This window comes from Myotis lucifugus, unplaced genomic scaffold (assembly GCF_000147115.1).
Source record: "Myotis lucifugus unplaced genomic scaffold, Myoluc2.0 scaffold_66, whole genome shotgun sequence".
In the NCBI taxonomy this organism is placed as follows: domain Eukaryota; kingdom Metazoa; phylum Chordata; class Mammalia; order Chiroptera; family Vespertilionidae; genus Myotis; species Myotis lucifugus.
Window position 1 is genome coordinate 3,400,818 of NW_005871114.1, and position 22,789 is coordinate 3,423,606.

Here is a 22,789-nt window from a genome sequence, read left to right on the forward strand (position 1 = left end):
ATCCTTGTATATAAACAAGTGCTTATCCTTTAATGCTTTATCAAACACTAGGATACTTTTTCCTTGGAAATGAGAGCTTTTTAAAAAATATTAGTATAGCCCTAACCAGTTTGGCTCAATGGATAGAGCATCGGCCTGCAGACTCAAAGATCCCAGGTTTGATTCCGGTCAAGGGCATGTACTTTGGTTGCAGACACATACCCAGTAGGGAGTGTGCAGGAGGCAGCTGATCGATGTTTCCCTCTCATCGATGTTTCTAACTATCTCTCTCCCTTCCTCTCTGTAAAAAATCAATAAAATATATTATAAAAAAAACTAGTATATATTTTATTGATTTCAGAGAGGAAGGGAGAAAGAGATAGAAACATCAATGATTTGAGAGAATCATTAATCGGCTGCCCCCTGCATGCCCCACACTGGGGACCGAGCCCACAACCCGGGCATATGCCCTGACCAGGAATCAAACCGTGACCTCTTGGTTCATAGGCCAATTCTCACTGCTGAGTCACACCAGCTGGGCGGAAATAAAAGCCTTTTGAAGGACCATACTAACAGCATAGCTAGCTAAACATAAAACTAGGGAATGTAACTCATTAATCTTGAATCCCCAAATTGCATTGCTAGTTAGTAAAGTAAATTTATACACATTTTAACATCAAACTCTACCCCCACCAAAAATAAAAAAAACTGGAAAGAGACATTATTCATTTTTATTTTTCCAATGGAGAAAGGAAAACAGAACAGGACACCCATCTAGTGTCACACAGCTCCTAAGTCACAAAGCTGGGATTGGAAATTACATTTTCTAATGCCCATTGTGGTGCCCTATGGCTGCCTCAAGAACAATTTTAGGAAAATAAAACCAACTCCCCCCCGAACATTAGTTTCTCTGAGTGTGTACCCCACTGACTGGTCACAAAGTAATAAGACTTCATGTTAAATGGAAGGCCTTATTTGACTCCAAGCATTAAAGGGCCTTAAACTCTCAAGAGAAGAAATGAAAGACAGAGATTCTCCCCTCCCCGTCTCCATCACTGCAGATCACTGCAGAGGTGAAAATGCACAGGTAACAGGGAAGAACCCACGTCAGAGAATTTAGGGGGAGGCTTCAAAAGCCCATCACCTCCCACCCACCTCCAGACACAGTGTTTTCTGTCACTTTGTTGGCCTGTCATTGTCGCAAATAATGGAATGATGTGTGCACAGCAAGGTAGGGAGGTTTTAGATAGGACCGCAGGCATGGACTCTGGAAGACAGAAAACAGGGAATTCCTTGAACAGACTCACAGCATGAACCAGCATAAGGTGCAGACCTCGTCAAGGGGAACATTTAGTGATCATGAGAAGCCAGATGTCAGCAGAATGGCCTACATTATCAGGTCACCAACAGTATTGCTGTACAAAGACATAACCTGTAAAGACACCATCATAGTTGCCCTAACTTGATTAGTGCAGCTACTTCTAAGCTCTTTTAGTAAGGAAAATGAAGACCGGTCAAGGCCCCATTTACACGATGTTTTATCCCTTGTGTTAACAGGGAGACTGACAATTTACAGAATTTTCACTTCCATCGCATCTCTTTTGATACACTCAATTACCTTTGCCTAAGGGAAAGTCATGCCCATTTGAATAAATAGGCGCTGGCCTCGACATTTCAGCACCTTGGCTAAGGACATGACGTCCTGCACTCTTGCTCAGCAGTCAACATTCCTGTCAAGCAAGTTCCCCAGCATTTGCTGAGTGTGTGCTGTGTATGCTCCAGCATTCGTGGCTTACCTTAATCAGTGACTATCAAGTAAACACGAACTGAGTCAATATTGCAGCAGCTCAGGCTGACTGAGCAGGGTCAGAAAAGTTTAGTTTTGTAACCTTCTGAACTTGAGTGAGTTCAGGTGTTGGCAAGCCCTCTATCTGGGACTAAGAGCAGCCAGTGTTTGCTTCCTGACTCACACAGCTCTGGACTTTACAGGCACCGTGCTACCAAATTTGGATGAAACGAACTTAGTGGCTCTATTTTCACACAACCACATCCGTCTTTCAGAAATTCCTTACTTTCTGACACAACCATCACCTTGTACTCCTGCCCCAGCTCTCTAATTGGCCATTTCTCTGGAGAACCCTGGTTCTTGGTGTAAAATGTGGCTTAGAAGCGAAGACCTGTGCACTAGGAGTGCTCACCGCTATGGGGGTCACAGCTACCGGGCTTCTCAGGGAACAGAGATATAATGTGTGTAATGCACGTATGCATTTACTTATTTGATCAATTCCCCTGTGGTACCAAACTCCTATTTCTGCTACCACACCCTCCGCTGGGTGAGGATATTCTCCTTACATCACTTGGGCTACAATAATCACACCAGGCCACCCCTCCTTGTGGATGCCCCCTTACCCTGCTGAGGCCCAGGTACTCCCTGCCAGACTGCCCGGGTATGGACACCGTTTTGTCTCTGATACTCCACCCTGGGGCAGGCACCCATCTTACCCTGCTCGGCCTCTGCTCCGCAGGTCAAGGTGCCACCCTCATGTGGCCACTCTCGTCAGCACGGGTGGACTTTAACTCCCCAAACCGAGTAGCTTCTCCCAGTTGTCCTTGTAGGTGCCCGCCTCACCTCTGCTGGATTGTGATCCCAGGCCTGACTGCCTGTCCATGAGGGCGCCATCTTCCCTCTCCTTGACTCTAAGTCCGATTGCGAGGCAGCCGCATCCTCTGTACCAATACCCTCCTCTCCCCACTCAAGCTCTGACACCCCAATAAATAAACAACAAATAACTAAATCTCAACCATAAAAACAAAGAAATTTAAAATGGATATACAGTCGTTTCTCTCTCATTCATATTTCTCTCTCTCCCTCTCCCTTCCTCTCTGTCTCTAAGAAAACAATAAAAAATAGATTAAAAAAAATTTGCCCTGGCCAGTGTGTCTCAGTTGGTTGAGCATTGAGATCACCGGTTCAAATTCTGGTCAGGGCACATGCCCAGGTTGTGGACCCGATTCCCAGTAGGGGAGTGCAGGAGGCGGCCGATCAATGTCTCTCTCTCTCTTTTTCTCTCTCTCCCTTCCTCCTTCTCTCCCTCTCTTCCTCACTCCCTCCCTCTCTCTCGTTTCCTCTCTCTCTAGAAATTCAATAAAAATGTATGTAAAATGGACATAAGCCATGAAAGGACAATTCACAAAGAAATAAAAGCACAAGGAGCACATGCAGAAGTGACCAGCACTACCCCAGAGGGACACTAATGAAAAGACTGAGATACCATTCGTGAAAAAGACTACATTTTATTTTTTTATTTTTTTGAATGTTCTTGCTTCTTAGAGATATTTCTTTTTTTTTCTTTTTTAAAATCTTTATTGTTCAGATTATTACATTTGTTCCTCTTTTTCCCCCCATAACTCCCCTCCACCCATTTCCCACCCCACCCTCCTTCCTCACTCCCCACCCACTGTCCTCATCCATAGGTGCACGATTTTTGTCCAGTCTCTTCCCGCATCCCCCTCACCACTTCCACCCCCCCCCAAGAATAGCCAGTCCACTCCCTTTCTATGCCCCTGATTCTATTATAATCACCAGTTAATTCTGTTCATCAGATTATTCACCTGATTTTCAGATTCACTTGTTGATAGATGTGTATTTGTTGTTCATAATTTGTATCTTTACCTTTTTCTTCTTATTCTTCTTCTTAAAGGATACCTTTCAGCATTTCATATAATACTGGTTTGGTGGTGATGAACTCTTTTAGCTTTTTCTTATCTGTGAAGCTCTTTATCTGACCTTCAATTAAAAAGACTACATTTTAAAAGACTGAAAACAACAGGAATAGGCAAAGATATGAAGAAGCTATAGCTCCCATAGTCTGCAGGGGAGAATGTAAAAAACAATTACACCCACTTTGGAAAGGACAGGTAAACTTGACATCTCTGTGACATTTGGGGACCACGGGATAAGTGGCAGACAGACGACAGAAGCATCTGCCTCATAGGCTAGTGGGGCCAGCTGGCCTGACCATCCTGGGCAACCCAGGAGGGGAAGTTCTGGGGCTTAGGATTCAACACCAGTTCCCCCTCTGAGCTTCAGTTTCAACATTTGTGCACAAGGCTCCCAGCTTCCCAGGACAGAGTCCCCTTTCTTGGATTGTGAGCTTGGCATGCATAACCCTCAAAACCTCCCAGGAGAGTGGCTTTTCAATTCTGGTTTAAGCTGCACGGGGGGACATTTGACAGAATCCACAGAGCTCACTGGACATGCTCAGGGAAAAGGAAATTAGCCAGCCTGTACGCAGTCCATACGATGTTCGTATCAAGCATTCCCGTTTTCAGAGCTCTAAAACATTCTGTGCTAAAATTTCTGATTTTCATTGTTCTCACTTCTTTGTGTTCCTTTTCAATTTCTAACATTTTTAGCTGCAGTATTGTTTGATTCATTTTCACATGCTTGTCATTAGTGTTCTTAAAGTATTAAATGGTATGAATTGTCTGCATTGAATAATGTTATCTTTTTATCTGACATGTTATTAGTGTATCCACTGTTAGTATTTTTAAAGGATTGTGCAATATTGACATTGGTAACTTCTTTGATCCAAAGATTATTGGGGAAGAGTTCAAAATTTCCCAAGCAGTTGGGAAATTTACATCACAATTTGTTTTTAATTATCCTCAAATGAGATTATAGGAAATTAACTCTCTTATGCCATAAACTTTTTTTCAAAACATTAGCATCCTTTGTAGTCCAAAATGGTAAATTTTATTTTCCTTTAAATTTGTTATTATTTTTATTTAAATTCCTTATTGTTTAAAGTATTACATGAGTCTCCTTTTCCCCCCATTGACCTCTCCCCGGCCGCCCCCACCCCCACCCCCCAGCACATGCCCTCACCCCCTAACTGTCTGTGTCCATGGGTTATGCTCATATGCATGCATGCAAGTCCTTTGGTTGATCTGTTACCCTCTCACCCTCCGCCTTCCCTCATAGGTTCAAAATGGTGAATTTTAATTCATATTACTTGGCCACATGCTATGGACATTTTTTCACCATTTTAAATTTCATCACTCTATTCTACTTTGACAGGGGTTTTAACCAACCGCTCAGTCAGCAGAACACTAAGTGTGAATCTCCAGGAAGAGCAAATGATGGCTTTCTCTCCTTCCTTCACTCATTTATGTATTCCTCCCACAAACATGGGGCCCTAATCCTGACCAGGCCCTGTCCTGGGTTCTGGTCACTCACCCCTATTTAGTGAGCACAGATGTTAAAAGAAGGGGTGTGACCACACAAGGGGAAAGGGCGGGGGGTGGTTCATTCCAGGCTGAGAATAATGTGCACTGAGTAATTGGTGGGCTTCTGGGACCACAGAGAGCAAAGTATAAATAGAGAAAAGAAAACGTCAAGGTTGGGGTAAAGGGTGTTGTGAGTTTCTTTAATGCTTTGGTGTTGTCCGCACAACCCTCAGTGGCTTGGTCTGCCCAGTTACCTGTCACAGGAGTGATTCTGGGCATCCAGCTGGGAAGTGCACTTGCGGCAATCACAGAATGAGACACCAAGTCTCACTGTCTCTGGATTTCATAGGAGATGGTGATCTTAGAATTTATCAGGCATTCAGAAGAAGAGGGAAGATGAGGAGGAGGAGGTAGAGGAGGAGGAGGAGGGAGAGGAGGAAGAGGAAGTAGTTGCTTCATCCTGTGGGGAAAAAGGATGCAAATGCAGAAGTGTCTGGTGACCTGGACATGTTCAACCCTATGGCAAGGTACATCATGTGCACTGTAGTAAAACATCTGGGAAAATAAAATCCTCAATATTCAGACTAAGAACAGTTGATGTCTGTTCCTGAAAAAAAAAATAGATCCAGGCTCTAGAAGATGAAACCAATTCCATCAAAACAAAGTAGAAGAAATTAAAACGATTGTGGGCAACTGGAAAAAGGTTCCGGGTTCCAGTGAGCTCTAGGGCCTGAGTGGAGAGTTCGGTTGCTCCTACAGAATGCTGGCTCAAGACCAGAGTCCTGACAGCTTCCCTGGAGGAAGGGGACATGTAATAACCTGGAATCAAAGGATGAAGGGGATGTTGACCCATCAAAAGTACCAGGAGGACACGGAGGGATGCTCCAAATTCAAATGCAACATAACAAGAAGAATCCATTCCGCACCAACATGGCTGGAGAAGAGAAGAAAAAGCCCATCATGATGTCCAGACTGAGGAAGCCTTGATGGAAGGGGCAGATCCATGACTTGAGGAGGGAGGGAATGAAATGACTGAGCCTTATGAACAGAAACAAGCACAGCGAGCACAGCAGTTTGGGCTTACCGTCCTGGCAGACTGTGACTTGGCAGCAAGAGGCGGGAAGTCCTGATGAACCTTGGAACTGATGAGATGAAGACCCACAGAAAACAATTCAAAAGTCTCAAGGAAAAGCTGGGAAGAACCTTTTCATCACAGAGGCAGGTTTCTGGAACTAAAGCCTTGTAAGAGTTCAGGAAGAGACAGAAGGAAACTTCAGCCACAGAGAAGAGGTTGCAAAGAAAAACCTAAAAAGGATTAAACTTGAGTTTTTACAAGTAATTTATTCTTTTGCTTTTTTCCAAATTCTTTTTTTAAAATTCTTCATTGTTGAAAGTTTTACATATGTCTCCTATTTTCCCGCATTGACCTCTCTCCGCCCTCTTCTCCCCCCAGCACATGCCCCCACCCTCCTATTGTCTGTGTCCGTTGGTCATACTCATATGCATGGATACAAGTCATTTGGTTGATCTCTTACTACACTCCCTCGCTCCCCAACCCTCCCCCGCCTTCCCTCTGAGATTTTTCGGTCTGTTTGATGTTTCTATGTCTCGGGATCTATTTTTGTTCATCAGTTTATGTTGTTCATTATATTCTACAAATGAGTGAGATCATGTGATATTAATCTTTCTCTGACTGGCTTATTCACTTAGCATAATGCTCTCCAGGTCTATCCATGCTGTTGCAAATGGTATGAGTTCTTTCTTTTTTTACAGCAGCATAGTATTCCACTGTGTAGATGTACCACAGTTTTTTAATCCACTCACCTGCTGATGGGCACTTAGGCTGTTTCCAAATCTTAGCTATTGTAAATTGTGCTGCTATGAACGTAGGGATGCATACATTCTTTCTGATTGGGGTTTCTGATTTCTTGGGATATATTCCTAGAAGTGGGATTATTGGGTCAAATGGGAGTTACATTTTTAATTTTTTGAGGAAACTCCATACTGTTTTCCCCAGTTGCTGCACCAGTCTGCATTCCCACCAACAGAGTACTAGGATTCCCTTTTGAGTTAAATGCTAAGTTTGTTTTCTTTTACCCATTATTTTTTTATATAAATACTAGAGGCCTGATGCACAAAATTCATGCAAGAGTAGGCCTTCCCCCCCCCCCCCGCCCCCGGCTGCTGGCACCGGCTTCCCTCTGGCACCTGGGACCCAGCTTCCCTCTGGCACCTGGGACCCGGGCATCCCTCCGACTGCTGGCAGGCACCCGGGATCTGGGCTTCCCTTGCAGCCTGGCTTCGTCTGGAAGAACATCCGGTCTAATTAGCATGTTACACTTTTATTATTATAGATTAAAACCATACATTTTCCTAAAAATTGTGTTTAAATCTATAACACATTTTTTGATAGTGTATTTAAAAATTTTTTGATATGGTGTGTGTATATGTATATACATATAGATATGTATATATGTATATGATCTGCTTTCTAATAAAAATGCTTTTTGTGGTTAAATCTTTTAGTAACTTCTAATTTTATTACCGTCTATCTAAAAAACAAAGTCTTTATGCTACTGATCATTTTCAATTTATCAATGTTTTCTTTTCAGCCTATTATGACCTATTTCTGTAATATCCTATATAGACTTGCAAAGAAAATGCTCTTGCTAATTATTGGTATAGACTTTATACCTCATGGTTTAAGCTTATCATTTTAGTTTTCATATACCTGCTTATTTGCCTATTTGGTTTCACACAATGTTAAAATTTCTCATTGCGATTGCCAGTTGTTGTTATGCTTATAATGGTTATATTGCTCTATTGCCATATCCCTTGCTATAAAAATCTTTACCCAGAATTCTATTTTGTCAGATATTAAGCTGCTATCTTTCTTCTGGTTCATACTTGCTGAGCATTTCCTTTTCAATCCTCTTATTTTTCTTTTCCATGACTTCTTGCTTTCAAGTTTATTTCTCTTACTAGAGGCCCAGTGCACGAATTTGTGCACATTGAATGGAAATTAATTAGAAGGTGGCCGGCAGGGTGGGACTGGGCGAGAGGGGCCAGACATGCCCTGGAGCCAACCTCCTGCAATCCCTCCTCAGTGTCTGGAGTGAGTGGGGTCCCTCTGGCAGGTGGGGTCCCTCAGCCTGGCCTGCGGGGATCAGGCCAAAATGGGCTACCTGAAATCCCCCTAGGGGTCCCAGAGTGCAAGAGGACGCTCTGCAAAGTTGCTATCGTACAGGGTGTGGAACACAAATGCAAATGTGCAGTAAACCAGATTTGGGGCCGACAGTGCCCCAGCAACAACATAACTCATGGACAAAGGTGGAATTGCATGGACCCGAGAGGAATCGGGCTCCCTCCTCTCTGGTTGTGGGGTGCATCACCCAAGAACCGCTGCTATCAAGTCACTGCAGCTCGGCAGCTCCTACATCAGTGGTTCTCAACCTTCCTAATGCCACGACCCTTGAATAGAATTCCTCATGTTGTGGTGACCCCAAACCATAAAATTATTTTCGTTGCTACTTCATAACTGTAATTTTGCTACTGTTATGAATCGTAATGTAAATATCTGATATGCAAGATGTATTTTCATTGTTACAAATGGAACATAATTAAAGTGTAGTGATTAATCACAAAAACAATATGTAATTATATATGTTTTCCTATGGTCTTAGGCGACCCCTGTGAAAGGGTCGTTTGACCCCCAAAGGGGTCAAGACCCACAGGTTGAAAACTGATGTCCTACATTGAGTGTCTGCCACCTAGTGGTCAGTGCATGTCATAGCTACCAGTCGGACAAACAGCATATTAGCCTTTTATATATATAGATAGATAAATGTATTACTGGATTTTCAATATAAAATCTTATTTTTAAATTAAAAGTCTTTTAATTAGTGAGTTAGCACATACGCATTTTTTTTCAGTTATGGTTGTACTAGAGGCCCGGTGCATGAAATTCGTGCAAGGAAAGGGGGGGTGACTCAGCCAGGCCTGCACCCTCTCGCAATCTGGGACCTTTCGGGGGATGTCTGACTGCCGGACATCCCCCTGTGGATCGGACCTAAACTGGCAGTTTGACATCCCTCTCACAATCTGGGACCGCTGGCTCCTAATTGCTCACCTGCCTGCCTGATTGCCCCTAACCACTCATCTGCCTACCTGATTGCCCCTAACCACTCACCTGCCTGCCTGATCACCCCTAACTGCTCACTGTGGGTTGGGGCCAGCTGGGGCGAGGGGCCATTCTGGTCTCTGGTTGTTCTGGTAGTTCCGTCATTTCTGTTGCTGGGCTTTTATTATATAGGATTTGAAGAATTCTGCCATTTCATTTCATATTTTTAATTGACTCTAATCTTTTTGAGCTTTATACTTTTCTCCTCGTTTATGACCAAAATGTGATTCTATGTTTGGCAAACATTCTGAGGCCTTCTGTGCAGAAGGATATATTTATGTTCTACCATTTGACAACTTGTCTAAATATAACATTTTAGATGAAAGCCATTTTCTTTTCAAATATTACTATTACCCTCTGGAACCTAGTTTTTAAAAGTCTGGTATCAATCTGATTCCTATTCTTTGTAGGTGATCTCTTCCTCTTTGAAAATTGTTGGACTTCTCTTTACCTTCAGTATTCTTAAAATTCACCATGAGTCTGGTTTGGAGTTTCTTCTTATCTCTCGTTGTGTACTCTTTTGAGCCCTTACATTCTTGGAAGTGTATCTTCATTCTTTATTCAAACATTTTGTTCTGTTTTAATTTTCTCTTTACTCCTGGGACTATTATTCAGATGTTGGTACTTTTACTTCCATCCATCATGTCTCTTCAACTTTAAAAAATATATATCTTATCTCTTTAATCTTGCCTGCTGACTTCTGGAAGTTTTTCAATCTGATCCTACCAATCAAAAGACAGTCCAAGATTACATTGTTGAAATAGATTTAGCAATACTTTTACTATGAGACATTACATAAAAAAATTTTAAAAGATGACACACAAAAGCGGGAATGATGTGCCAGGCAAATGTGAAGTGAAAGAATGCTAATGTAGCAATATTAATAATTGGAAAAAATAGAATTCTGATGAAAAGTGTTCCTGGGGACATATTACATATTGACAAAAGGAATACATATGTATCTAACAATATAGTTCCAAAACATATAAAGCCCAAACTAAGATTGTTAAATCTGCAACTATCATTAGAGATTTTAACATATATTTCTCAGAAAATAAGCAGAGCAAACAGTTGAAAAATAAGCAAATATTTAGATTTTCATAGTATTTATTAAACAGGAACATATTGCAGAGAAATTTATCCTCAACAATCAGAAAATATACATTCTCTTCAAGTACAAATGGAAATACTTACACAACTGACCATGTGCTAGGCCACAAAGAAAGTACCAATATATTCTAAAAAGTTAACATCATGCAAATGATGTTCTCTGTCTATAACGAAATACAGGGAGAAGACAATAATAAAGGCAACTTTAAAAAAATTCATACCTGCCGAAACCGGTTTGGCTCAGTGGATAGAGCGTCAGCCTGCGGACTGAAAGGTCCCGGGTTCGATTCTGGTCAAGGGCATGTACCTTGGTTGCGGGCACATCCCCAGTAGGAGATGTGCAGGAGGCAGCTGATCGATGTTTCTCTCTCATCAATGTTTCTAACTCTCTATCTCTCTCCCTTCCTCTCTGTAAAAAATCAATAAAATATATTTTAAAAATATAAAAAATAATAAAAAAATTCATACCTGCAAACTAAATATACAAAGGAACCCCTGGGTGAAAGAGGAATTCATAAAAGTTAGAAAACAGAATTAAATAACGGTGAAAACACTACCTGCCAAAATTTGAGATATAGCTAAAACAGTATTGAGACAAAATTATATCACTAAATACTGTTATAAAACAATAAACAGAAAAAAAAGCACTGAAGATGTTGCTTGTTTTATTTTTTTCCAGACAGCCTAAGTTTATTTTTAATTTTTATTTATTAAAATAATTTTTTATTGGCCCTGGCCAGTTTGGCTCAGTGGATAGAGTGTCGGCCTGTGTACTGAAGGGTCCTAGGTTTGATACTGGTCAAGGGCACATGCCCCTGTTGTGGGCTGGATTCCCCAGTGGGGGGTGTGCAGGAGGCAGCCAACCAATGATTCTTGCTCATCATTGATGTTTCTCTTTCTCTCCCCCTCTCCCTTCTTGTAGGGAGCAGCTATAGGGTTAAGCCTTGGACTAACCTGTTGGCAAAGCCACAAACAAGTCCCAGCTTAGAGGGCACAGCCCTCTTAGCATAATTAAGCTTGACCTTATGACTCTCCCTAGATCTTATCTGGGTAGCTGATGGGCTGAGGGAGATGGAGCATGTGCTGCCAAAAACAAATGAAACTCACAAGAACATTGTAACTATGGTTACCACTACCTTGTTTACCTCTGGCTATAAAATAAAGGCTCAGCTTGCTGTCTGGATCCCTCTCTGTGGCCTTAGCCAGGCACAGCTTATTCTCTTTGTCTTTTCTATATCCTTCGCCACCCTGCACCCCTCTCGGGCTAACTGAACCCTTGGCTGTGCTGGCATGGCACACCTTCCTTTCTGAAATCAATAAAACTATATTTAAAAAATCTTTATTGTTGAGAGTATTACATTTGTCCCCCTTTTCCCCTACACTGCCCCCCTCCATCCTGTTCCCACCCCAACCTAGGCCTTCACCCCCCACCCCTATCTGTGTCCATAGGTAAGATATTTGGTTAATCCCTTCCAATTCTCCCTCCCCGCTTCCCTCTGAGAGTTGTCATAGTCTGTTCCATGCCTCTGATTCTATTTTATTCTCCAATTTATTTTGTTCATTAGATTTCTTTTTTGATTTTTATATTCAATTGTTGATATGTACTTGCTGCATTTTATTGTTCATATTTTTATTTCTTCTTAAAGAATACCCTTCAACATTTCATGTAATACTGGTTTGGCGGTGATGAACTCCTTTAGCTTTTTCTTGTTTGTGAAGCTCTTTATCTGACCTTCAGTTCTAAATGATAGCTTTGCTGGTTAATGTTGGTTGTAGATTCTTGATATCCATCACTTTGAATATTTTTTTTTCACTTTGAATATTTCTTGCCACTCCCTTCTGGCCTCCAAAGTTTCTGTTGAGAAATCAGCTGACAGTTGTATGGGTGCTCCCTTGTAGGTAACTACCTGCTTTTCTCTTGCTACTTTTAAGATTCCGTCTTTAGCCCTTGACATTTTAATTATGATGTGTCTTGGTGTGGGCCTCTTTGAGTTCCTGTTGTCTGGGACTCTGTGCTTCCTGGACATGTTTCTTTCACCAGGTATGGGAAGTTTTCTGTCATTATTTCTTCAAGTAGGTTTTCAACATCATGCTCTCTCTCATCTCCTTCTGGCATTCACATAATACAAATGTTGATATGCTTGAAGTTGTCCCAGAAGCTCCTTGCTCTATCTTCCTATTTCTGGATTTTTTCCATTTTGCTCTTCTAATTGGGTGTTTTTTGCTTCCTCATCGATTTGATTCTTGGACTTCTCAACTTTACTGTTGAATCCCTGTAAATTATGTTAGTGTATGCTTTTTTTCTGACTGGTCCTTTTCCATGTCTTTGACTTTCTCACTAAGATCCTGCTAACCTTATAACCAGTGTTTTGAACTCTGTATCCTAAAGTTTGCTTGCTTCCATTTGTGACATGTTTGTTTCCCCATCTTGGCTGCTTCCCGGTGTTTGTTTCTACGTATTGGATAGAGCTGCTATGTCTCCTGAAATTGTTTGAGTGGACTTGTGTAGTAGGTGTGCTATAGGCCCAGTGGCTTAGCCTTCCCCGTTACGAGCTGGGCTGTGTACACAATCTTGTAGTTGAGACTTGATTGCTGTTGGTGTCACTGAGAGGAATTGACCTCCAGGCCAATTGCCTGTGAGGCCCAGCTACAACTACAGTGGGAGAGCTGCTGTCAAGAGACATTTCTATGGAGCACAACTTGCTTCAGTGGGGCTTTGGTGCTGAGTCTGCCCCTTGAGTGTCACTTGTGGATGTGTAGAGTTGTAATCTGGTATGGTCTGATGCTGTCCACTGGGTGCACTGGCTCTTGGGTCTCCAGGGAGGTGCAAAGCCAGCCACTGCCTGTGGCCACCTGGCAGGAGCTACAAAGAGATCTGCAGATTCCTCCTATTTGTATCAGGTTAGAAAGTGCCCAGGTGAGATCCATCTCTAAAGCAAAGCAGGCTGGTGATAGTGCTAGGTCTTGGGCCTTTTATTGATAGGTTTGGGACTCAGAGGAAGTGGGAACTTGTTAGTTCAGTTCACGTGCAGGCCCTTTAAGAGGAATAGCTGGGTCACCAGCAGCCTCCTTGTCACTGAGCCCCAATCCCTGCTGGTTTTTAAAGCCCATAGTTAAGGAGACTTCTTTCCAGCTCTGGGAGCCTGGTGTAGGATGGGACCCCTTGCTCCTCACAGGCAGCCTTCACAGAGACTATTCCTCTAGATAAAAAATGTAGCCCACACATGCCTGGCCAGTGTGGCTCAGTGGTTGAGCATGGACCTATGAACTAGGACAGTGGTCAGCAAACCACGGCTCGTGAGCCACATGCGGCTCTTTAGCCCCTTGAGTGTGGCTCTTCCACAAAATACCAGGTGCGGGCGTGCACGTACAGTGCAACTGAAACTTCGTGGCCCATGTGCAGAAGTTGGTACTTTGTGGAAGAGCCACACTCAAGGGGCCAAAGAGCCTCATGTGCCTCGCGAGCTGCAGTTTGCTGAGGCCCACTTTGCCAACCACTGAACTAGGTCACATGCCTGGGCTGCGGGCTTGATCCCCAGTTGGGGCATGCAGGAGGCAGCAAATCAATGATTCTCATTATTGATGTTTCTCTCTCTCCCTTAAAATAAAAAAAAGCGGCACATGTGGGTGCTCTTCTACCTCTCTTACTACCCTGTGCTTTCTTTTTTTACTTCTCTAGTTGTAAGACTTCCACTCAGCCAACTTTCAGGCAGTTCTGATGGTTGTCCTATATTTTAGTTATAATTTTGTTTGTTTGTGGGAGGGGGGCAAGTATCAGTGTTTACCTACACCACCATCTTGGTTCTCTGTAGTTTTACAGGACAAAATTTGTATGCTTAAAATTTTCTTTACTGTTCCTTCACCTTTAAATATTATAGATTGGAATTCTAGGTTGGAATCTGTTTTGCTCAAGCCCATTGGAAATTTGCTGTTTTATTTCACTGTTAAAACATCTGCTAACTGATCTTTGTTCCTTTGTAGGTAATCTAGTTTTAGCCTTTGTTACCTGTAATGCACCCAGGTTAGTTTTCATCTTTTCTGTATAGCACTTGGTAAACTAGTCCACTATGAGGTCTTTCATTTTTCCTTAATTCTAGGAGTATTTATCCAGTGTGTACACTTAGTTCAATTCATTCTTGTCTCATGTTCCCAACACGCTTAGTGAACAAATCAGATTAAGAATGAACAGGTGCTCAATTGAGGCTGGATAAGATTAAATAAAGAAATATGGGGAAATATCAAATAAAATGAGGTCATAGAGGTCACCAGAATAGGTCCAGGGGGAAAAAGAGGGAAAGGAGAAAAAAGAAAAAGTGCACATAGAAAACATTTCAAGGAGTTTGTTGTAAAAGAAAGGAGGTGCTTCTTTGGTTCTAGTTAGGACACACAATATGTCCACAGTAATAAGAAAGGATGATACATGGGCAGATACTGGCAGACTTATAGAGATGCAGTGGTGGCAACTTTCAAAAGTTCTTTTCTGGTTGTTTTTATCTTACTGCCAACATGGGCAAGGTACAAAGGGAGGTTAGAGATGTGAAGACAGAGGTGAACCTACTATCACATTCTCACTTGGGAGAGTAAAGACTTAGAACTACTAAGCAACCATGGTTCTGATGATCAGTCAGTCTGTAATTGGTAAACATTTTGTTTGTTTGTTTTTTTTAAAAAAAGCCCACAAAAACCTGCTCTGTAGTCTGTTCTTTTAATAATTTTCTCAAAACAGGGTTTCTCTGGGATTCCTAATCCCACTACCTTAAGATGGAGGTAATCTGATCTGATCTACATTTAAACATACATGGCAGCAATAACATTCTCCCATGAAACCATCTACACAGTAATGTATGGTTCAGGGAGCATTCAAGATTTCTCTTCCTCATAGCCTGGTATACATACAGGGCCATAAACTATTACATTATGCTCCTCTATTAAGAATCTTGCATTATTTATATTCCCAGGTCTTATTTTCTTCTCTCTGATACTACTCCCACCCCCAATTACTATAGATTTTAAGGGTCCCATCACTCTTTGTTCTGTTCTTGTTTTGAATGATATATTGCAACCTCCAGTTTCAGGTCGCTGATCAAGACCCTACATTATATTCCAGAGCCTCCTCTGCATTAACCCAATAGCAGTTGAAATCTTTGTATGGCATATATGTATAATCTTAATGACGGAAACCAAGTCAGGTAAATAATGAATCACATTGCATGTCAAGACTCTTGCTATTTCACCTGAGCCATTCTTTCTGAAAAAATAATTTAATGAGATCATCTGAAAATGAATATTTATTTGGTAAACATTTTATAGAAATAGACCCTAAAATCAAACAATTTCTTAAACGGACAGCACAATCCCAATCTTTCCCCCATTAAAAGCCTACTCCACAAATGAAGTACCAAAAGCCCAGAAACTGTATTGCTAAAGAGGGGAAATGAGGGAGAAAGACATTGAACTTCCATAGGAAGACTGTATTATCTCTGGCAGTGGTTAAGTACACATCAGGCTGTACCCAAGGGCACTACTGAGTCTGAAAACTTAACTGGAAATCTAAACTTAATACTTCTTTGTTCTTAATAAGGCTCAGAAAATTACCACTTATCAATTATGCAATGTTACATTACGTAAACTGATATGATATAAATCAAAAAGTTAAGTAGGCATTCTGCATTTTAACACCAATATAGGTAAATCTGTAGATGTAAATAAGAATTTAAAGACATTCTTTAGCTCCAATTAAAACAAACATTCAGAACTGGAATCTTCAGAGTTTTCTAATATCTTGAAAATTCCCATCTTCTCTTTAATTGGTCCTGAGGCATTCATTTGATCTAAGAGAAAAATATTAGAACAAGTATTTATTCTTTAAAACATGTTAAGAACCTAAAGAGGAATATTTAAAAAGATGTCCAATATGTTGCTATCAGATGTGAGTCACCTGTTGAAAAATTTGAAACACATAGAAATATGGGCCCCTTTATTCTTAAGCAGAATTAAGGTTACTATTTTCTTATTACAAATAGAACAGGACTCCAGGGGACACACAACACAAACTGAAACATCAGTTTGCTAATTAAAATAACTTCTGCTCAATTTAAGATATCCAGAGAAATAAACAGAATATCTATTTGAATTGTGTCCTCAGAGATGTATTTTAAAAAGTGCCCTAACTGGTTTGGCTCAGTGAATAGAGCATTGGATTCCAGTCAAGGGCACATACTCAGGTTGTGGGCTCAATTTCCAGTAGGAGGTGTGCAGGAGGCAGCTGATTGATGATTCTCATCATTAATATTTCTCTCTCCCTTCCTCTCTGAAATTGATAAAAACACATTAAAAAATAATTCTAGCTAATAAAGAAATGGGAGGGGAAAAACCCCCCAGTTTTGCCATCCTTAAGGAATATAGGTTCAAAATCATCATCAGCAATGGATGCTAAAACCATTAGGTTAAAGAAAAGGTTGACAGAAAACCACAGACTGAATCTGCTCATCAATGTTAGCTCATTGAAAATAAACTCATATTATGTGCCTCCTGGTATGATTTAAAATAGAACAAAGAAAGCACTGGTATTCCTAAGATATGGAACCTGGATGCAATTACTCATACAGAACTCTTTACACAAGCTATTTACCACTTTACAGAAAATATGGAGACTGAAAAAAAGTCATGAGGACAGCCCAGAGGGTGCGGGGGGAAATTAGCCCATTTCAGAATATAGGTCATTTTTATAGAATAAATAACAGGTTTCTCCAACAAATTAGTGGCATTCAAAAAACAAAAGTGAGGAGGGTGTGATAGAAATAATGGGACATAACAATCAATGAAATTTTGGATCCTGATTCAAACTGTAAAAAGATTTGAGACAACTGGGGAAATCTGAGTATGGGTTGGATATTAGTGCCAATTCTCTTAAATGTAATAATGACATAATGGCTATGTTTGAGAACATGTTCTTCTTAGTAAATGATGCATGAGAAAGATATGGGTAAAACATCATAATTTAAAGATTCTGACAAAGAATAGCAATGAGAGTGTTATGAACTATTGAGGATGAATGAATTATATATAGAGCCACATTATACTATTCTCTCTGGTTATGTGTATGTTTTAAAGTTTCCATGAAAATAAAAGCCTAAGAGATATTTACCAATGAGATCACTTCGATCTAACAACAATTCTAGATCTTCATCGCTGATGACCTTCTCTCTTGATCCTTTTACTTCCCTATAATAGAAAGCAAAATTTTTTATCTATATGATAAATCAAAACCATGAATTACATTTTTCTCAACAACAACAACAAATCGTACCTCTCATAATCTCTAGATTTTAACAATTCCATTAATTCCTTAGGGTCTAGGAAACTCTTAGATGGATTTAATCCAGATCGACCACCTTTGAAATGATCTAGAAAAAGTATTCAAGAAATTCAAAATTGTTTTTAAAACCAAAAAAACATCACAAAGCAATTAGAGTGGCTTACATTAAAAAAGACAGATGAGACCAAATGTTGGTAAAAAAGAAAAACAACCGAAATTCTTGGGAAAAGTTTGATCGTTTCCTATAGGTAAATGTATACCCATCCTAAGACCCAGAACAAATAAATGCGTATGTCCACAAATACCTGTACAAATATCAGATTTTTTTTTAAAAAGAGAATATATCTTTATGACCTTGGGGTAGGCAATGAGTTTTGTTTTTTTAAATATATTTTATTGATTTTTTACAGAGAGAAAGGGATAGGGATAGAGAGTTAGAAACATCCATCAGCTGCCTACTGCGCACCCCCCACTGGGGATATGCCTGCAACCAAGGTACATGCCCTTGACCGGAATCGAACCTGGGACTCTTCAGTCCACAGGCCGACACTAGCCACTGAGCCAAAGTGGTCAGGGCGGCAATGAGTTTTTTTTAATATACTTTTATGGATTTCATAGAGGAAGGGAGAGGGAGGTAGAAACATCAATGATGAGAATTATTGATTAGCTGCCTCCTGGGATGCCCCCTACTGGGGCTTGAGCCCACAACCCAGGCCCTGCCCATGACCACAATCAAACCTGGGACCCTTCAGTCCACAGGCCAACGCTCTCCCCGAGCCAAACCAGCAGGGCCAAACATCTGATTTTTATGAATAAGAATCTACATCTGGAAATAACTCAAACACCAATCAACTGAAAAATGGATAAATGAACTATTCAGAAATCATTTAAACAAATACCAGACTTCTAATACACACACAACACAGATGATTTTCAAAATATTATGTTGAGCAAAAGTAGGTAGATAAAGAACATACATAGACAAAGGATGCAGTAGGAAACCTACTTGAACATGGAAATGTCAGTGACTTTGACCTAGACTAGAGCACTGGCCGGCAAACTGCGGCCCCCTGAGTGTGGCTCTTCCACAAAATACCACGTGTGGGCGCACATGTACAATGCAATTAAAATTTCGTGGCCACACTCAAGGGACCAAAGAGCCACATGTGGCTCGCAAGCCACAGTTTGCCGGCCACTGGACTATAGGATTGCTACATGAGTATATAAAAGTCAAAATTCATTACTGTATATTCAAACTCTGTATGTATATTATACCTCAATAAAACACTGTCAATACTTATTAAACTAATTTCAAATCATTTAAATTTTAATCTTTCAATGTACTGAAAACAGAACTTAGGGAAATAAAACTATAAACTTTACTAAATTCCCATCAAATTCCTAAAGCAGCACAGGCAAAAATTTAATTTGTACAAAATCTTAAGTGAGGACTTAACTGTATTTGCAAGTAGGAAAGTAGCATAATATAAACTGACAGTAATTTTCAACATTTCTTTAGGCTTCACAACTAACAGGTAATTTTCTACTTTTCTTAAGGTAGCCATCAAGTCATTTATTCAAAGATAATTTTATATTGAATGAAAGAATTTCTCCAAGGAATCTCAAGGAACAGAACAAAGAATGCCAATGTCTCACTAACTTCATTTTCCCTACTCCTCAAAATCTTTTCTAGATTAAAAAACACTTTTTAAAAATACTATAATCAAAAGTATGAAAAAGGCATGGTGGAGTCAAATATTTTTTGAACTAGTAGTTCAACAAAGTAAATTGATTTCTTTATAGCACTACTTCAATATACTTTTAACATCCTAGAATTTAATATATTAAACTTGCAAGAAAAGGCCAGCAAGTTTTCTTAATCCTTTTGACAAACAAAGCTCTTATCAAGAATTAAGTATCAATGCTCGGCTGATGTGATCCACGAACCAGGAGGTCAGGGCACATGCCCGGGTTGCTGGCTCGATCCTCTGTAAGGGGTAGCGGGAATCAATGATTCTCTCATCATTGATATTTCTCTCTCTGAAATCAAAACAAATTTAAAATGAAAAATAAAAAGAATAAGCATCAACATCATTTCAAATCCCTGTGACATATTTCAGATAGGCACTTTGAAATTATCCCTTTGTTCCTCATCTAGAAACTCACTAATGTTTTCCTTTTACGTCTATGGTCACCAACTTAGGTCTTTACAGCTTCAAATTTCCTTCTGCCTGTTTAATAAATCCTGCACTAACCAAGCTCACTCATTTCTTTTACAAAGAAAATAACACAAATCCACAACACACAACAACTGAAGCAAAAAATACTAGAAAGTGGCATTTACTTTTGTGGATGATCAACTTCTCCAATTTTCTTTTAGCAGCTGCTCTTTCCACAATTTTCTGATCAACAGTGTTTGCTGTAACAAGACGATATACAACAACTGGCTTTGTCTGACCAATTCTATGACATCTATCCTGGGCCTGAAGATCAGACTGGGGGTTCTTAAAGAAAAATAAAATTGAACAATGTAAGGTTGATATTATTTAAATTTATACGTACTATGTGTGGATAAAGTCAACATGCATGATCTAATCAAAAACTTTTAAATAGTGCCTTAATTTAGACTTCTACAATGGCCTGATAGAGCATGTTCAAGCCTTCACACACAGGACACCGGATAAATTATTTACTTAAAATGGCTACCTTTTCAAACCAGATAAATGAAACTGCAAAGCATACAATGAAAGATTTAAAAAATTCAGAATGTAATGATAATCAGCACATTATTATACTTGCAACTTACCCAATCACTATCATAAATGATAACTGTATCTGCTGCAGTCAAATTAATGCCCAGGCCACCAGCTCGTGTACTCACTAAGAAGATAAACACCTCTGGATCTGTGTTAAAGTTGTGCATCTAAAAGCAAAACAGGATGTGAACACAGGAATTAAGAAACCAACTTCTGCCTGGAAAGAGGTTAGGGTGCTGCATGTGGAGCATCTCACAGCCATGTGTTTACCAGGAAAAGAAGGGGGAGGTCAGTGGTGGGCTCTTCAAACTGGGTATTAGTTCTTCAGCATCCAAAGGACTTTTGATGAGCGATATATACTGAAAACCCCCCAAACCATAAAAGGTGAAAAAGACCAATTTTCTGAAAAGACAAAATTGCTGAAGACACACTTCTCACAACACACAAAAATCATAGGCCTATTTCCCAGATTGTGGCAAAAAACTAGGGGCCCTAGGATATACTGATCAATTTGAACTTCAGAGGGGCTTGAAACTGAATAGCGTAGGCCAGATACACAGTGCTCCAAGCCTACTTGACCCTTAATACAAACTTGGGACATCAAGGTTCAGGTGAGTTTCCCTGGTTTACTTAATATGTGTTATTATAAATTGTTGCTGGGATAATTAAGTCCTGCCTGTGTGACTCCATTAGAAACTCACATCTACTCTCTCCTGGACTTTACCTATGTAACTTTTCTCTTTGCCAATTTTAATCAGTATCCTTTCACTGTAATCAACCATAACCATGAGAGAGATTAAGAAAAATATAAACACTTTAAACAAAAACACTGATTATTTTTAATTACAACTAATAAAGGTGTATCCAAGGGAGGTCAAATCAATCACTTGGACCTATAAAACAACTGTTAGGCCTGGCAGGGTGGCTCAGTTGTTTGTAGTATCGTCGTGTACAGCAAAAGGTTGCGGGTTCGATTGCTGATTGGGGTGTGCATGGGAGGCAACTGATCAATGTTTCTCTCACACAAAATTTTTTTTCTCTCTCTAAAATCAATAAACACATCCATGGGTAAGGATTAAAAAACAAAAACGGAGAAGCCAAGATGGCGGCATAGGTAAACACCGGAGATTGCTGCCTCGCACAACCACTTCAAGAATACAACTAAAAGACAGAACGGGCATCATCCAGAACCACAGGAAGGCTGAGAGGAAATACAACTAGAATGAAAGAGGAAAGCATACCGAGACTCAGAGGAGCTGCGGTGCGGAAGTTAAGTGCACAGGTATGGAGGCGGATGCGGAAAGGACTGGTGGCTGAGGAGGGAGTCTCAATCTGCCTACTGCTCTGAACGCCAGTTCTGGGCAAGTCTCTGGGGACCCTGACTGATATGGGGAGAGGCTAGACCAGCCGTGGGCAAACTACGGCCCACGGGCCGAATCCGGCTGTTTGAAATGAATAAAACTAAAAAAAAAAAAGAAAACCAAAAAAAAACCCGTACCTTTATGTAATGATGTTTACTTTGAATTTATATTAGTTCACACAAACACTCCATCCATGCTTTTGTTCCGGCCCTCCGGTCCAGTTTAAGAACCCATTGTGGCCCTCGAGTCAAAAAGTTTGCCCACCCCTGGGCTAGACTGTCTGGCATCGTTCTCATCTTGAGGGCGGCTTTCTCTCAGAGGTGCTTGCAGAGATTACCCGGACACTGAGACTTGGGGCCTCTTAGGGAAGGACTGAGGAACAACCATAGCTGTTTGCTCTGCCCTATTGATCCCCTGGGACCCAGCCCCGCCCAAGCTGCCCAGGGAGGCTTTTGTAATCTGAAAATTACCTAACAAACTTGCAACTGGCCGAAGGCCCCAGGGCAACTTGCATTCCTTCACAGCTGAGCTCCAGCTGAGTAGCCTCAGGCAAAAGCTAGATTAGCACCTCCTGAAAGATCCAGGAACCAGTATACCAGTGGTCAGAGTGACTCAGTGAGCACCAAAGCCCCACGGAAGCAAGTCTTGCCCCGGAGGGGTGTCTCCAGCACAGAAGTTCTCCCACTGCAGACACAGCTGATTCTCACAGCCAATTGGTCAATTCCTCCCAGTGACACCTACAACAATCAAGGCTTAACTACAACAAGACTGTGCACACAGCCCACAAGGGGATGCACCAAGAGTGTCCACCTCAGGTAATTGGGGAGGCTGAGCCACTGGGCCCTATAAGACACCT

The 22,789-nt window shown here is 40.8% G+C and overlaps 1 protein-coding gene across 9 annotated transcripts in view; it reads right to left on the reverse strand.

The window, feature by feature from the left end:
- Positions 1-15,768: 15,768 nt before the first annotated feature.
- The window catches only part of HELLS (helicase, lymphoid specific), a 40,818-nt gene continuing 33,797 nt past the window's right edge, over positions 15,769-22,789 (reverse strand). For 7 of the 9 annotated variants that reach the window (XM_023754900.1, XM_023754897.1, XM_023754896.1 and 4 more), the window contains 5 exons: positions 20,623-20,739; positions 20,161-20,320; positions 17,808-17,904; positions 17,646-17,722; positions 15,769-16,329 (listed from right to left, as the gene is read on the reverse strand). In XM_023754900.1, the coding sequence (XP_023610668.1) occupies positions 16,235-16,329; positions 17,646-17,722; positions 17,808-17,904; positions 20,161-20,320; positions 20,623-20,739 (546 nt within the window). In that variant the 3' untranslated portion in view covers positions 15,769-16,234. Of the gene's footprint in view, positions 16,330-17,645; positions 17,723-17,807; positions 17,905-18,519; positions 19,857-20,160; positions 20,321-20,622; positions 20,740-22,789 lie in introns of those variants that run through there. The other 2 variants (XR_002829582.1, XM_023754899.1) reach the window with 2 other exon arrangements.